Source organism: Aquarana catesbeiana, linkage group LG06 (assembly GCF_042186555.1).
Source record: "Aquarana catesbeiana isolate 2022-GZ linkage group LG06, ASM4218655v1, whole genome shotgun sequence".
Classification (NCBI taxonomy): domain Eukaryota; kingdom Metazoa; phylum Chordata; class Amphibia; order Anura; family Ranidae; genus Aquarana; species Aquarana catesbeiana.
In genome coordinates, this window is record NC_133329.1 from 340,811,238 (window position 1) to 340,826,784 (window position 15,547).

The 15,547-nt window shown below is 41.2% G+C and overlaps 1 protein-coding gene across 6 annotated transcripts in view; it reads left to right on the top strand.

Moving 5' to 3' along the window:
- Nucleotides 1-15,547, top strand: part of TLK1 (tousled like kinase 1) — a 507,456-nt gene that overhangs the window by 442,656 nt on the left and 49,253 nt on the right. For all 6 annotated transcript variants that reach the window (XM_073633922.1, XM_073633919.1, XM_073633921.1 and 3 more), the window contains 2 exons: nucleotides 2,634-2,680; nucleotides 12,419-12,514. In XM_073633922.1, the coding sequence (XP_073490023.1) occupies nucleotides 2,634-2,680; nucleotides 12,419-12,514 (143 nt within the window). The remainder of the gene's footprint in view (nucleotides 1-2,633; nucleotides 2,681-12,418; nucleotides 12,515-15,547) is intronic.

Here is a 15,547-nt window from a genome sequence, read left to right on the forward strand (position 1 = left end):
GGGAATCATGCACGTTGGTCCCATATACAAACATTGCAGGATTCAGGGGTCTGCCACCAATAAGGGAGGTGTGGGGGTGCTAAAAGTAATGTAATCCAAATGTCCCTGAATATGCGCTTACCCCACATTTTAGTTCTAAATAATCAAGAAAGGATCTCGGATCTCTTTGGAGAAAAACGTATAAAATCATTGGTGTATGCAATATATGTAGACATGATTGTGTACATTATAATGCAGAAATTCTGCTATTTATAGGAAAATATACTGGGAAACGATTGTCTCTTGTGAGTATGTTAGCCTAATGTGAACAGTCTCAGATTCTAGTAGTCTGAGTGATAGTGTTTTTTAATAATCCTTTTTCCCCTAGGTAGATACTGACCTATACTCAGTAGTGTACAGTATCTCACAAAAGTGAGTACACCCCTTACATTTTTGGAAATATTTAATTATATCTTTTCATGGGACAACACTGAAGAAATGACACTTTTCTACAATGTAAAAGTAGTCAGTGTACAGCTTGTATAACAGTGTAAATTTGCTGTCCCCTCAAAATTACTCACACACTGCCATTAATGTCTAAACCGCTGGCAACAAAAGTGAGTACACCCTAAGTGAAAATGTCCAAATTGGGCCCAAAGTGTTGGGCATGGAGTTCACCGAGCTTCACAGGTTGCCAATGGAGTCCTCTTCCACTCCTCCATGACAACATCACAGAGCTGTTGGATGTTAGAGACCTTGCACTCCTCCACCTTCCGTTTGAGGATGCCCCACTGATGCTCAATAGGCTTTCGGTCTGGAGACATGCTTGACCAGGCCATCACCTTTACACTCAGCTTCTTTAGCATGGCAGTGGTCGTCTTGGAGGTCGTTATTAAGTTGGGATACTGCCCTGCGGCTCCGAAGGGAGGGGGATCATGCTCTGCTTCAGTATGTCACAGTACGTTGGCATTCATGGTTCCCTCAATGAACTGTAGCTCCCCAGTGCTGGCAGCACTCATGCAGCCCCAGCCCATGACACTCCCACCACCATGCTTGACTGTAGGCAACACACACTTGTCTTTGTACTCCTCACCTGGTTGCCGCCACACACGCTTGACACCATCTGAACCAAATAAGTTTATCTTGGTCTCATCAGACCACAGGACATGATTCCAGTAATCCATGTCCTTAGTATGCTTGTCTTCAGCAAACTGTTTGCAGGCTTTCTTGTGCATCATCTTTAGAAGAGGCTTTCTTCTGAGACAGCAGCCATGCAGACCAATTTGATGCAGTGTACAGCGTATAGTCTAAGCATTAACAGGCTGACCCCCCCACCCCTTCAACCTCTGCAGCAATGCTGGCAGCACTGATACGTCTATTTCCCAAAGACAACCTCTGCATATGAAGCTAAGCAACGTGCACTCAACTTCTTTGGTCGACCATGGCGAGGACTGTTCTGAGTGGAGCCTGTCCTGTGAAACCGCTGTATGGTCTTGGCCACCGTGCTGCAGCTCAGTTTCAGGGTCTTGGCAATCTTCTTATAGCCTAGGCAGTCTTTATGCAGAGCAACAGTTCTTTTTCAGATGCTCAGAGAGTTCTTTGCCATGAGGTGCCATGTTGAACTTCCAGTGACCAGTATGAGAGAGTGAGAGCGATAACACCATATTTAACACACCTGTTCCCCATTCACACTTCAGACCTTGTAACACTAACGAGTCACATGACACGGGGAGGGAAAATGGCTAATTGGGCCCAATTTGGACATTTTCACCTAGGGGTGTACTCACTTTTGTTGTCAGCGGTTTAGACATTAATGGCTGTGTGTTGAGTTATTTTGAGGGGACAGCAAATTTACACTGTTATACAAGCTGTACACGCACTACTTTACATTGTAGCAACGTGTCATTTCTTCAGCGTTGTCACATGAAAAGATATAATAAAATATTTACAAAAATGTGAGGGGTGTACTTACTTTTGTGAGATACTGTATGTTTTAGTACCTATAGTAGGAGTTCTAGGGCTGCTCTTTTGTCCAATTTTTCATCCATTGCACATTATCTCAGGGGGAACAATTACAGTATTCCTGTTCATAGACACCAACCCCTAAAAATGTCATTTGTCAATGCCAGTAGTAATCAAAAGTAGGATTCGTTTATAGAAAACAAGGTGGGCAGGCGGATGATGTTACCTGTGTTTAGGTCCTTTTCATAAGGAGGTAATCAATAGCAGGTCACCTATTTCTCTCAGTACAGTTTTCCTTGTGTCTAGCTGTCTTTCATAAAAGTTCAGATTTGGGTGTTGTCCTCCTATACCGGGTTAGTTCCTAGCCATATTTTTGCTTATACGCCTCCCAGAATACTACCTCTGCCAATTTATAAAGAGAAACCATGAGCACTCACATTTGAGAGCTGCCATTGCTGGCTTGATTTTAAAAATGCAGGCTTCAGGGCTCTCATCTAATGTCATTGCCTAGTAAGTCACTGCCTTAGAAATCTAATTTCCTCTCCTGCTAGAATACCACCAGCTTGCTTCCGATATGAAAAAAAATTATGTTTTCAGATAAATATTTTCAGTTTCAGGTTTCTACTACATTTTAGACTAGTTCATTATTTTTAGGAATTTTATTATTCACTTTGTTCCTTTTTTCTTTCTAGGAAAGAACATTGGAGGCAGAGGACACAAGATTAGTGACTACTTTGATGTAAGTTTGAATGATGGGATAAGATCTCCTCCCTCCTCTTACTTGCTTCTAAAGCTGGCTATACATTGAGCCCTGCGCACTCCCGGCACAGTTTCGGGCGGCTAACGGAAAGCTCACAATCGCTGCTTGCGATCAGGAGCTTTCTGATCATGTGACCATAAGCCCCGTCTCTAGGTATTCTAAACCCCTTAAAGGGCTGTCAGGCACCAGCTCCGAGGGATTAAAGAATGAATGCTCCATGACAGATAAAATGTATACTTTTATATTTATTGACTTTTCTTGCCACAGAGCATTGGTAGAGCAGGTGTTGCATTTGGGTTTAAAGTAAAACTCCACCTAATTTAGATCTTCTTCTCTCCTTTTTTTGCTTTTGTATAGAGTTGGGAAGAGTTAGAAACGCAGGAATTATTTTAATGTAAACCTCCAAAGATACATATGTGTGCCTTCCTTTCACTCCCCTGCTGCTCTGTTCTGCGACCAGGAGTGTGATCAAAGCCCTGTGTTAGCTGCAAGTCTCTAGAGTCATAGCTTACCAGTGACAATATTGATTAGTTCAACACTCTTGCAGTGTGTGTTGAAAGTTAAAGGTGTCTAAACAGTAAGTGATTAGGGAGGGAAACTTCCTCTTTCAGCATTTGAAATGTCTTAGGTCTAATGGGAGTCATGACTTGATGTAAATATAATACACCATGAGCAGCCCATATGGTAAGATTTGGGATTGTCAATAGTTTAGGTAGGCGCTATTCTACCATAAGTGAGTGAGGTGTAAAAACATTTAATTTACGCAGGGTAATCTCCCAGATATGTTGGTGGTGGGCGAGTATACTATCTCTGTGCCAAAGGGGCCCGGGGTTTAGTTTTCCCTGCAAAATAACAGAAGAGGAATAGAAGCAGTGTGTGTGTGCTGGATTATTGCAAACCAAGGACTGGTATTGTTGAAGATCTGCTTTGCCAAAATAATAAAAATGGGATCATTGAGAGGCCAAATAGTAGTCATGAAAATCGGGGAGAGCTGCTCCCCCCCCCCCCCCCCCCCAGGGATGCAGGGTTTTTCAGAACTGTCCAGGGCAATTTATGTCTACCATGACCCCACGCGAGAGAGTTCAGAATAGATCCTAGCGTTTTAAAGAATTTCAGGGGTATATTTATAGGGGCATGCCACAACGGACCTTAGGCAGTAATATTTTAATTAAACGGATACGACCCATAACACCTAACGGGAGTCTAGCCCAGGTTTGTGTTTTGGTTTTGAGATTAGTTCAGCACTCTCACATGGGTACGTTGCATGCCCCTCCACACCTGAAAGTACTGGGTATTTTCTTTGCAGAGCGTCGGGGATCAAACGATAAGTGTATGCTAAAATTCTTCCTAACTCTCCAAGATTTTGAAAAGTTTTGACCAGAGCTCCACTTTAAACATTCCATCATTTTTCTTGCCATAGATGGTTGTAATTGTAAGATTGAATGATATGTGGAAGATTTTTTATTTTTTGATGTTTGATTCAAGAAAAAAAAAAAAGTAATGTTTTGACAAGAAGGAACTTGTCATATTCCTAATCTCTCATTTAGAGTTCTTGGCAGGTATAAGATTATTAGGAGTGTGCCTATGATGACAGCAAGGAAGGCTGTAATTTGCCGTTTTTCATTCCATCGCTCCCTTATTATTACTTTATTATACAGGGTAAAATGTGATCATTCTGTGCTTTATCTGTGATAGCACATCTACCACACCATTTGCAATAACACTGGTGTATTCCAGTGTAGAGGAAGAACTCATAGGTATAGAAATGGATGACTAGAGTGCTGTTTTATTGTTCAGGTGGAATACCTTTGTGTAAAGAACCTGCCTGTCTCAGTACATGGCTCTAGTATTTTACCTTCCTGTATAATTGAATCTTGATCTTGGAGATCTTGAATCTTGGACTCTGGTGGGTCCTGACTATTATGATTGCAGGAGGTTGTTTACTATATGCTTTTATGGTTGCACAGTAAGCATGTGTCTTTCCATTCTGGAAAACTTGTACAGGGGGTCCCCGACCTACGAACATCCGACTTACGAACGACCCCTACTTACGAACGGGGCCCGAGTGACGTCACCGCGGCCTTGTCCGGCCTAGTGAAGCCTCCAGGATCCCCGGTCTTTCCTACGAGCGCTGCCCCGCGGAGGTGCACCGCGGCCGGCCTGCCTGGACACAGCATCTATCCATCTCCCTGCTGTGCCATCAGGTGAGCAGCCTGTAACAGCCTGTTCCTCCTGTCCCTGCCGCCATGTAAAGAGTGAGAGGGGAGAGCTGTGCTCCTCCCCTCTCAGCTCTGACAGAAAATCTAGCAGTGCTAGGAGGTGACAGGGTCAATAAAGGGAACCTGTCACCTCCAATTGCTATCACACAGGGAATTGTTTTCTCCTGTGTGATAGCAATAAAGTTAAGTGAAAAAAAATTTATAAAAAAATAAAAAAATAAGAAATACAGTATCAATTAAATTAAAAAAAAAATAACAAAGTAATTAAAAAAAGTAAAGAATAATTAAAATAAAAAAAATTATACTGTCTGTATCCTCATTAGATGGATTTAATCTCACTTCCTGACTCTGAGACTGGATTTGTACTTAAAAAAGGTACTGTTCCGACTTACAAACAAATTCGACTTAAGAACAAACCTACAGTCCCTATCTCGTTCGTAACCCGGGGACCCCTTGTATTAATGGAAAGGCAAAACATTATTTGAATGGTCAGTGCACCTCGAATGATTATCCGTTATTGGTAGGTGCTAGAAAATTAAATCAACTGTTAATTTTGGTGATCTCTAAAGGATTCTGTTGGTGAGATCTGTGTAATTATTTACAGTGTATTCATAAAGTTTTCTGACCCCCTTTACTTTTTATTCAATTTTATGTTGCAGCCTAATACTACAGTTGTTTGAATTCATTTTTTTCCCTCATTAATCTACACTCAGGACCCTATAATGACAAAGCGAAAACAGAATTTTAGAAATGTCTGAATTTTATTAAAAAAATAACTGATCAGCTTATGTATTTTGTACGATCTAAACTTCATAGGGCTTGTTTCCATCTCTCAGCCCCTACCTGTATCTCCAAGAAGAGGGTTTGGTCTAATATATATTGTTACTCTTTATGATTATGTAGATACCTGTCTTCCCTCAGATTGATACTCTTTTTGAGCAGGCGATCCACTGCCCATGTGTGGTGTTATCTGATCAACCCCCACTTCCCCTCCTGAGGGATCGATATTGATCTCCCTGTTGATCTTTTTAGCCACACTGTGGATAGAGGATATATTCACCCGCTCGTATGATTTTGTGCTGCTTGTTTCTGCATGTGTTAAATTTTAAATGTTTCAATAACCACGTTGTTATTTGCGGTGTTTGGTGGAGGTTTTGAATTGACTTTTTTTTAAATTAATGTCTTATGTCCAATAAATCATATATATTTTGATAGCGTACCGTCTGGGGTCGTCACTATATGCCAACTTTTTGGGAATCTGCCCATTTTTCTATGAGATGATCTGAACTTAACCTGTAAGATGGATCCCTTACACTTACAAGTTTTGAATTATCTTGTCAAATGAAGGGCCTCTTACGGGGACAGGTATCTACGGTATATGCTAACCTTACAGACCCGATTGCTAAGCTCCCTTACATGATTCAGTGGGAACGGGATTTGCATACCACTTTTGAATTATCTGACTGGTAAGATATTGTCTGTGCTTTATGCAAAATATCTATTAATACACCACTAATTGAGTAATGCAAACTATAAAACACTTCTCTACATTGGTATTTGGTACCAACCAGAGTCGCAAGGATGCATCCGTCTGCATCACCCACTTGCTTTAGACGTTGTGGCTAGATGGATACAAGGTATCATGTTTGGTGGCAGTGCACTGTAGTCGCTAGATTTCAGATTTGAATATTTAACCTGGTGTATTCTGTGATGGGAGTTTAACCACTTCATCCCCCGTAAGGTTTTACCCCCCTTCCTAACCAGAGCACTTTTTACAATTTGGCACTGCGTCGATTTAACTGGTAATTGCGCGGTCATGCAATGCTGTACCCAAACAAAATTTGCGTCTTTTTTTTCGCACAAATAGAGCTTTCTTTTGGTGCTATTTGATCACCTCTGCGGTTTTTATTTTTTGCGCTAAAAAAAACGACAATTTTGAAAATTTTTTTTTTACTTTTTGCTATAATAAATATTCCCAAAAATGTTTTTAAAAAATAAATTTCTTCATCAGTTTAGGCCAATATATATTCTTCTACATATTTTTGGTTAAAAAAAATCACAATAAGTGTATATTGATTGGTTTGCGCAAAAGTTATAGCTTCTACAAACTATGGAAAAGATTTATGGCATTTTTATTATTTTTTTACTAGTAATGGCGGTGATCTGCAATTTTTAGCAGTGTTGTAACATTACGGCGGACAGTTCGGACACTTTTGACACATTTTTGGGACCATTGACATTTATACAGCAATCAGTGCCATAAAAATGCACTGATTACTATGTAAATGACACTGGTAGGGAATGGGGTTAACACTAGGGGGCGATCAAGGGGTTAACTGTGTGTTCCCTGGGCGTGTTCTAACTGTATGGGGATAGGACTGAGTAGGAGAGGAGACATTTAGCTGTTCCTACTTACGAGGAACAAATGACATGTCTCCTTTATTCTGACAGCACAGGGATTTGTGTGTTTACACACACAAATCTCTGTGCTGGCGCTCGTGCACACGATTGCGCGTTGCCGGCCGTGACCGCCGGCCACACGAATCAGGTCCCCCCGGTGTGCAGCGGGCACGAGCGTGCCCTCTGGCAGCTCTTAAAGGAAACCTGTATATATACGGGGTTTCGCGCAACGGTGCCATTGTGCCGCAGTAAATGTACGCGAGATGGTTGGGAATCGGTTATTATATGTAGATCCCCGGAACCAGCACTTTTTCTAAAGTTTTCTGATGAGGTCCCCAAAAAATTGACGACACTAATTAAATATAAGTCCTTGGCAGCTAGAATAACTATTGCTAAATATTGGAAGCAGGCGATGGTTCCCCTTGACTATGTGAAGAATAAACTTAACTGGATCATGGTTAATGATAGACTTACCTGTATCCTTCACAAATCTACTAAGAAATTTGATGTGACATGAGATCCATGGATACTAGATTTATCTACAACTTAAGGCACCTCTGGCTGGCCCTCCTTCCCTTCATTTTTTTCTCTTTCTTCCCTTTCCTCTACTTTTTTTTTTCTCATGATTTTTTTTGCTGGTTTGGTTTCTTTGATAACTGCAAGATGCTTAGACGGAACATGTAGTTCTATGCTGATGATATTGGTAGAAATGTACACAGGAGTTCCCGTTTTATTGGCTCCTTCCCTCCCTTCTCCATTTATCCTTACCCCCCCTTTCCTCTTTTCCTTCCGCCATATTTCTTTTTCCCTGTGACATAGTCATTCCCAATATTACATTTCAAAGTAGCTTGATGGGACAATACGCAACCGGTACCTAGTTGATCAGAGATCTATTTCTCGAGCCTGCAGTTAATGACTTGCATTTTTTCATGTTCTCTTATATCAGTATTCCCACCAAGCACATCTTATTTTGAGATTTCTATGTTTAATATTCAAAGGTCTTGTGCTTATGAACGTTTTGAAGGAAAGGCACTTTGTGTTTGTACTCAGTTTCACTTCTGTCTACATTATTGTTCATTGATTGTGTCTTACATGACATTGTTACTTCAATAAGAAATAACTGAAATATCACATGTACTTAAAGCGGATCTTCAGTCATTTTTTCATCTTTCCATCTATTAAATCTTCTGCCCTTGTTGTTTTAACTTTGGATAGTAAAACTTTTTTTTTTTTTATTGCCAGTAAAAACCTTATACAGCCCACTTTCTGTTTCTTGTCTGGTAAAAAGCCTAGGCTTATGACATCATGCACAGCTCTCTTTCCCACTCTGGTGAGAGTTTGCCAGGAATGGAGGGGGGGGGGGGGGGTGAGTTATAAGAGGGCCAATGAGAGATGCAGACCTGGAGGTGTGCCTCTGTGTAAATCCAGGAAGTGAACAGGCAACAGCTTCAGCTGCCCACAGTTAAAATGGTTGCAGCCATACTCAGTGGAGGGAGATTTCTGCAGCATATTTGGCAAGTACAGAATCGCAGTATATATAAAAGAATATGCAAAGTGGTTGAAGGAAAGCTTCAGAATGGCAAAGATGTTTTTATTACAAATTATGTGGGCAGACTGCAGTTCCTCTTTAAAGCGGTTGTATACCTTTTATTTTTAACTTTTCCCTACAGGTAAGCCTATAATAAGGCTTACCTGTAGGTAAAAAAATATCTCCTAAACCTGTAAGGTTTAGGAGATATTCCCCTCGCAATGAGCCGCTGACTGCAGCGGCGCATGCGCACAGGGGATTCTCGGCTGACAGCCCAGCAAACTCCAGAGCTTGCCGGGCAGAAGTCTCCCACGCGCATGCGCGGGAGTGACGACATCGCGGCTCCGGCCACTCACAGCGCCGGAGCCGCGATACCCGGAAGACATGCCGAGGGGAGATGTCAGCTCCCTCGGCATGGACCAGGTGAGATGCCGGCGCCTTGTTCTAAGGTAAGTATCTCATAATGAGCTAGTATGCGGTGCATACTAGCTCATTATGCCTTTTCCCTTGCAGGTGTAGAAAAAAAAAAAAAAAAAAAAGACAGCGGGTATACAACTGCTTTAAGGATTCAGACCCTTTACTCTGTGCTTTTTGAAGCACCTTTGGACACATCCTCAAGTCTTTTTGGGTATGACGTGACAAGCTTTGCAGACCTGGATTGGGGGATTTTCTGTCCTTTTCGCAATTCTTCTCAAGCTCAGTCAGGTTAAATGGGGCCTGTCAGTTGAAAGCCATTTTTAGGTCTCTCCAGAGATGTTCAATAGGGTTCAAGTCAGGGCTCTAGCTGGGCCACTCTAAGACATTGAGTTGTCCCTAAGCCCCTCCTGAGTTGCCTTGGCTGTGTGCTTAGTATCCTTGTCGGAAGGTGAACCTTCAGGCCAGTCTGAGGTCCTGAGTGCTGTGGAACAGGTTTTCATGGAGGATATCTCTATACTTTGCTCCATGCAGATTTCTCTTAACCCTCACCAGTCTCCCAGTCCCTACTGCTGAAACACACCTATCGCATGATGTTGCCACCACCATGCTAACTGGACGGGCAGGTGATGAGCAGTGCCTGGTTTCCTCCAGATGTAACATTTAGAATTGAGGCCAAACAGTTCAATCTTGGTTTCATCAGACCAGAGAATCTTGTTCCTCATGCCGCGTACACATGAGTGGACTTTACGGCAGACTTTGTCCTGCGGACTTTTCAACTGACTTTCCGAATGAACGGACTTGCCTACACACGATCAACCAAAGTCCGACGGATTCGTACATGATGACGTACGACCGGACTAAAACAAGGAAATTGATAGCCAGTAGCCAATAGCTGCCCTAGCGTCTGTTTTTGTCCGTCAGACTAGCATACAGACGAGCGGACTTTTCAACCGGACTCGAGTCCGTCGAAAAGATTCGAAACATGTTTCATTTCTAGGTCCGTCAAACTTTTGGGGAAAAAAAGTCCACACACGATCGAATTGTCTGCCGGACTCTGGTCCGCCGAACCAAGTATGCCATAAAGTCCGGTCGTGTGTATGCTGCATTAGTCTGAGAGTCTTTCAGATGCTTTTTTGCAAACGCCAAGTGGACTTTCATGTGTTTTGCACTGAGGAGAGGCTTCCTTCAAGCCAGTCTATAAAGCCCAGATCGGTGGAGGGCTGCAGTGATGGTTGTCCTTCTGGAACTCCATCTCCACACAGGATCTCTGGAGCTCAGTCAGAGTGACTATTGGGTTCTTGGTCACTTATCTTATTAAGGCTCTTCTCCCCCAATTGGTCAGTTGGGCTGGGTGACCAGCTCTTGGAAAAGTCCTGGTTGTGCCAAACTTCTTCCAGTTGAGATATTATGGAGGCCACTGTGCTCTTGGGAACCTTCATTGCTGCAAACATTTTTTGGTAGCCTTCCCCAAATCTGTGCATTGCAGTAATCCTATCTGAGCTCTGCAGGCAGTTCCTTTTGATCTTTTTTGCTCTGATCCAGTATGCCTGGTCAGCTGTGAGGCCTTTTATAGAGTTGTGTGCCTTTCCAAATTATGTCCAATCAATTTAATTTGCCACAGGTGGACTGCAATCAAGGCGTAGAAACATCTAAAAAATGATTAAAAGAAATGAGAGTCACCTGAGCTAAATATCAAGTGTTGTTGCAAATACTAAATACTTATACTAATGTGATATTTCAGTTTTTCTTATTTTATATGTTTTCAAACATAATATGGAGAAGGCAGGATATGCTGGGACTCCCAGGTGTAAGCTGGCCACACATGAGTAGAATTTTATTAGAAAAAAAAGTGTTGATTTTGGAATTTCTAATCGTTAATGGTGTTAAATTTAGGATCTTTTTTCAACTATAGTTGAAATGAAATGAAATGAAATAAATCGGAGCAACAGGATGGAAAATTGTCTTGAATAAAAAAAATTCTAAGTGAATGTGGTTTTCATTGGGAAAATTCCATTAATTCCAAAAGAAATGTTAAAAGCAAACTAAAATTTGGAGTACTTTTACATTTATCAAGTCTGATGGCATTATCGAATGTGCTGATGAGATTTTTCGTAAAAATATTTACACAAAAATCTACAAGTGCATGGGTCAGCTTAAGTCCTCATGCACACGGACGTTTTTACAGCTGCTTTTTTGAGCTTTTTTTGCAGCTTAAAAAGGCCTGTCTATGTTAGTCTATGGCTTCATGCCCACCTAGGCGTTTTTGAGCTGCAAGTGGCATAGGCGTTTTTAAGCTGTAAAAAAAACCCAGGACCAGTGGGTTCTGAAAGACGTTTTTCAGCTGTAAAAACGCTCTAACGCTGAAAAACGCTCAAAAACGTCATTCACCAACGTTTTTTAGCGTTTTTGATCCATTGGAAAAAAAAGAAAAAAATTTGAAAAAAAAAAAAAAACGCTCAAAAACGCTAACGCGGAAAAACGCTCAAAAACGCTATTGCAAAAACGCTTAAAAAAGCTGAAAAAAGTTAAAAAAAATCACTGCAAAGATACTGGCGTTTTCATAACGTTTTTTTAACAGCCTGTGTGCATGAGGGTTAAAAGAGAGTATGGATTTTGTGAAAAAATGAATAATCACCTAGGTGGATGCAGCATAGATTTGATGCTGCATCTGTCCCCCATCAGCTCTGCAGTGAGAACTGAGTAATCAAACACCTCTGATCGCTCATCTCCCACCCCGCAGATAACAAGAAGGATTTCAACACTTTCCTACCCCCGCAAAAATAAAAATTGCTTTAGATGTGCCTTTTACTTTAAAAAAAGTTTATTATTTAGTAGAATTCATTTTTAATAGATTGAAATTGGTGCATTATGAAACAATTTCAGACAGTATCTTCCAATATGTATTACTTGCGGTAAATTGCAATGTTACAGAGGAGGGGCACATGATGAATGAGTGTACTTCATCTTAAAACACACATTGTGACCTAATTTAAAGATCAGCTTCAGCCAAAACCTTTTTTGTTTGCTTTTTTTGCAAAGGAAAGCTAGAACCTCTGTCTGGTTTTTATTTTCTGTATACCTGTTCTGGAGATTTCCCCTCAATTCCTTCACTGTCTGCTTTGTATAATAACTTTGCTGTTTTTGTCTTCTCAGTACCAAGGTGGGAATGGCTCCAGTCCTGTAAGAGGTCTACCTCCTTCAATACGGTCTCCACAGAACTCTCACTCACATTCCACCCCTTCATCTTCTGTGAGTCCTGGCTTGGTGCTTTATTTCAAATAAATATTATTGCCTCATACATGAGGTTGTAAGATTTTGAGTCCCTTCTGCCATATTAATGTGAACAGTGTTGCAGCTACAAATACGAAGTGTAATCAATTTGTGGTTTGTGACGTGTTATATAAAAATCAGTTAAGTTTGTTGTTTTACATTTAATGGTCAGTCCTAACAAAGTAAACCATGCATATCTGTGAAGTTAAGGCCCCTTTCACACTTGTACAACCTGAAAGTTGCGTGATTTTTGCCACGATTTTTGCAGTGATTTTGATGCAACTTGAAGCAATGCCTGTGTAAACTTGAGGTCTGTGGACCTCAAGTCGCATAAAAGTCAGTCCAAAGTAGTGCAGGGACTACTTTAAAGTGGCACAGATATGAATGGTACTCATTGGAAATCATGGGGTATGACTTGTCATGCAACTTTGCAGTCCCAAGTCGCAGGACAAGTCACACAAGTGTGAAAGGGGTCTAAAGTGGTCGTAAAGGTTTTTTTTTTTTTTTTTTTTTTTTTTTTTTTTTTAATTATTATTAAATTAATAAACCTGGTATACATGTAGAAAAGGAGGGGTACCATGCTATAAAGCAACAAAATAAATCAAAAATGTATAACCGTGCGCGTGAGTAAATTGTCCATAAGTCCATGTGAAACCAAAAACCTTCTCCACAATGTTCAACTCTGTAGGTGCTTGTGAAAGAACAAATCTGTGCATGCAACCACCACCACCCCACTGATGGACCTACACTCACCTTAAATGTTGGACCTTTAAAGTGATTGTAAATAATGACCTTGTAAAACAACCCATTCAGTTTAAAATAGAAATTAAAGGCAAATCATTTGTGTATAGATATTAAAAAAACATAAATACTTTTTTCCCCTTTTTTTAAAAAGTATCACATTACCTCTGTTCCCAGCTGCATAAGTGTTGGAGGGAGGAGCAGCAACAGTACACTGAGCTTCCCAGGAAATGGCTGTTGGGGGGGGGGGGGGGGGTGTCAGGACTGATCATTGGAGGAGATCGGGCTGAGTTCCCAGCACAGCTCGAGAACTGACCGTGGTGTGCTCTCTTTAGCGTGGTTAGTTTTTAATAGGAAAGCAGAGGGACAGGCAGGAACAACAGGGATTTCACATAAAGGAAGCAATACAAAGATGACAGGATACTTTTTCATACAAGTACATGCTATAGCAGACACATATCAGGAATATGAAATGTTGGGGTAACAAACACTTTAAATCATAAAAGGTCTACCGCGCATAGTTCCCATTAAGGCTGGGACAGCCTCTAACCGATAAATATCCAAAATGTTCTCTGTTTTAGTAAATATAACCATAAAACCTTCATTGTAATGCATTCACAATTAAAATGTGAAAAGTCATTGATTAAACCAAAGAGGAGGTCACACTGCTCACCGCTGCACTGCCCAGGATCCAGGGTTTGAAGACCGCCGGCTGGTACTGCTAACGCTTTCCCCCTCTACTTTGCGAACTGCAAGTTGACAGGTTTCGGCACTCTGCCCTACATATTACACTACTGACTTCTTCAGGGATCCCTAAAGAAGTTGAAGAAGAACCCTGGCTGGGTGTCAAAGTGTGTGTTGCTAATCATGCTACATGTTGCACCCTAAATATGGGTCTAACATGATCAGGAAGATAAACTTATCCTTAAAATATTTTCCTCAATAACCTCAAAGTATATAAATCCACTTTGTGCGCACTAAATACTCTTACAACCCCAAATATGACCTGTGCTGTACATAGCCTATGCAGAGAGCAGAGCTGTGGGAGGAGTTCCCACTACAGACTGCCTGGAGAAAGCTACAGATGGAGGTGGGGACAAGACTGGTCACCCTGTACAAAGAGAGAGCAGCAGTGACTGGTCTTTATTATAGGAAACGCCTATATAGAGGTAAAGTTTCACACAGGGTTACTGCACAGATCTGGAAGAAATACACAAAGATCACCAAAATGCACACGACCCCTGTGAGTACAAAATATTTCCTGTCCAGATTTAAGTATATGATGGAAAAAATGCATATTCGTTGAAAACGTCATGCCCATACCTATGGTACATTTGGCATATGGCATTTTATCATACATTTAGATTTTGATTTTTCAAGTAAAATGAATTCAATAGCACATAATGACTAGCAAAAGATAACCGTCGTCATTTGTCTCTTGCCGTATAAACTGATGAAAAGCTTTTAGTTTATACCACTATATCAGCATGTAACTTGTCATGCAGTTATTTCCAGGTTAATTGTTGCAAAATGGTGTTCAACACCGCCAGCCAGAGAGCAGCTACTTGTTTACAGGAACATGCAAAAGAGCCAAATTCCAGAGCCTACTGGTGATCTGGCAACTTCAAGTCTTGGTTCAGTCTGGGATTTAAAATGTATTTAGACTTGTAAAGCTTATCCACAGTTATAGTGCAATGAGCAATCCGTCACCAATAGACGTGATATTCCAATGTGATTTAACATCACTGTAGGAGATACTGCACATTATTTACAGTATACATAGCTCAATTCGTGAAAGCAGCACTTGTATTGGAAGTGCCAAAGATCTGTCGCCTATGGTCACTTTGATAAAAACAAATTGCTAAATGTGCAGGTGAAAACCATATAACTTTTACCTGGCAGCAGATTTGTAATTCTGTTCAATCAGATTTATGGTACACACATCTAAACTTCTCCCTTTAGCCAGAACGGTGATGCTACTATTCCTTGTTGCGTTTTTGTTACCCTTCTGCTTGATAGATACAGGCGATCCCCGCATCACGAACACAATGGGGACTGGAGGTTTGTGGAATTTGTGTGTAAGTTGGAACTGTGGATTTTTAAGTGTAACTTCAGCCTGTGCAGGGATGTAGGATGTTCCGGGCGCTTCTGGGCGTGCAGTTATGTTATCTGGGGCTCTTCTGGCCATGCAGTACATGTAGTACTGCAGTGTGGGATGTGTCCGGCTCGGCAAGATATTTTCTCGGGGATATCCAGCACCAGCGGCCAGCA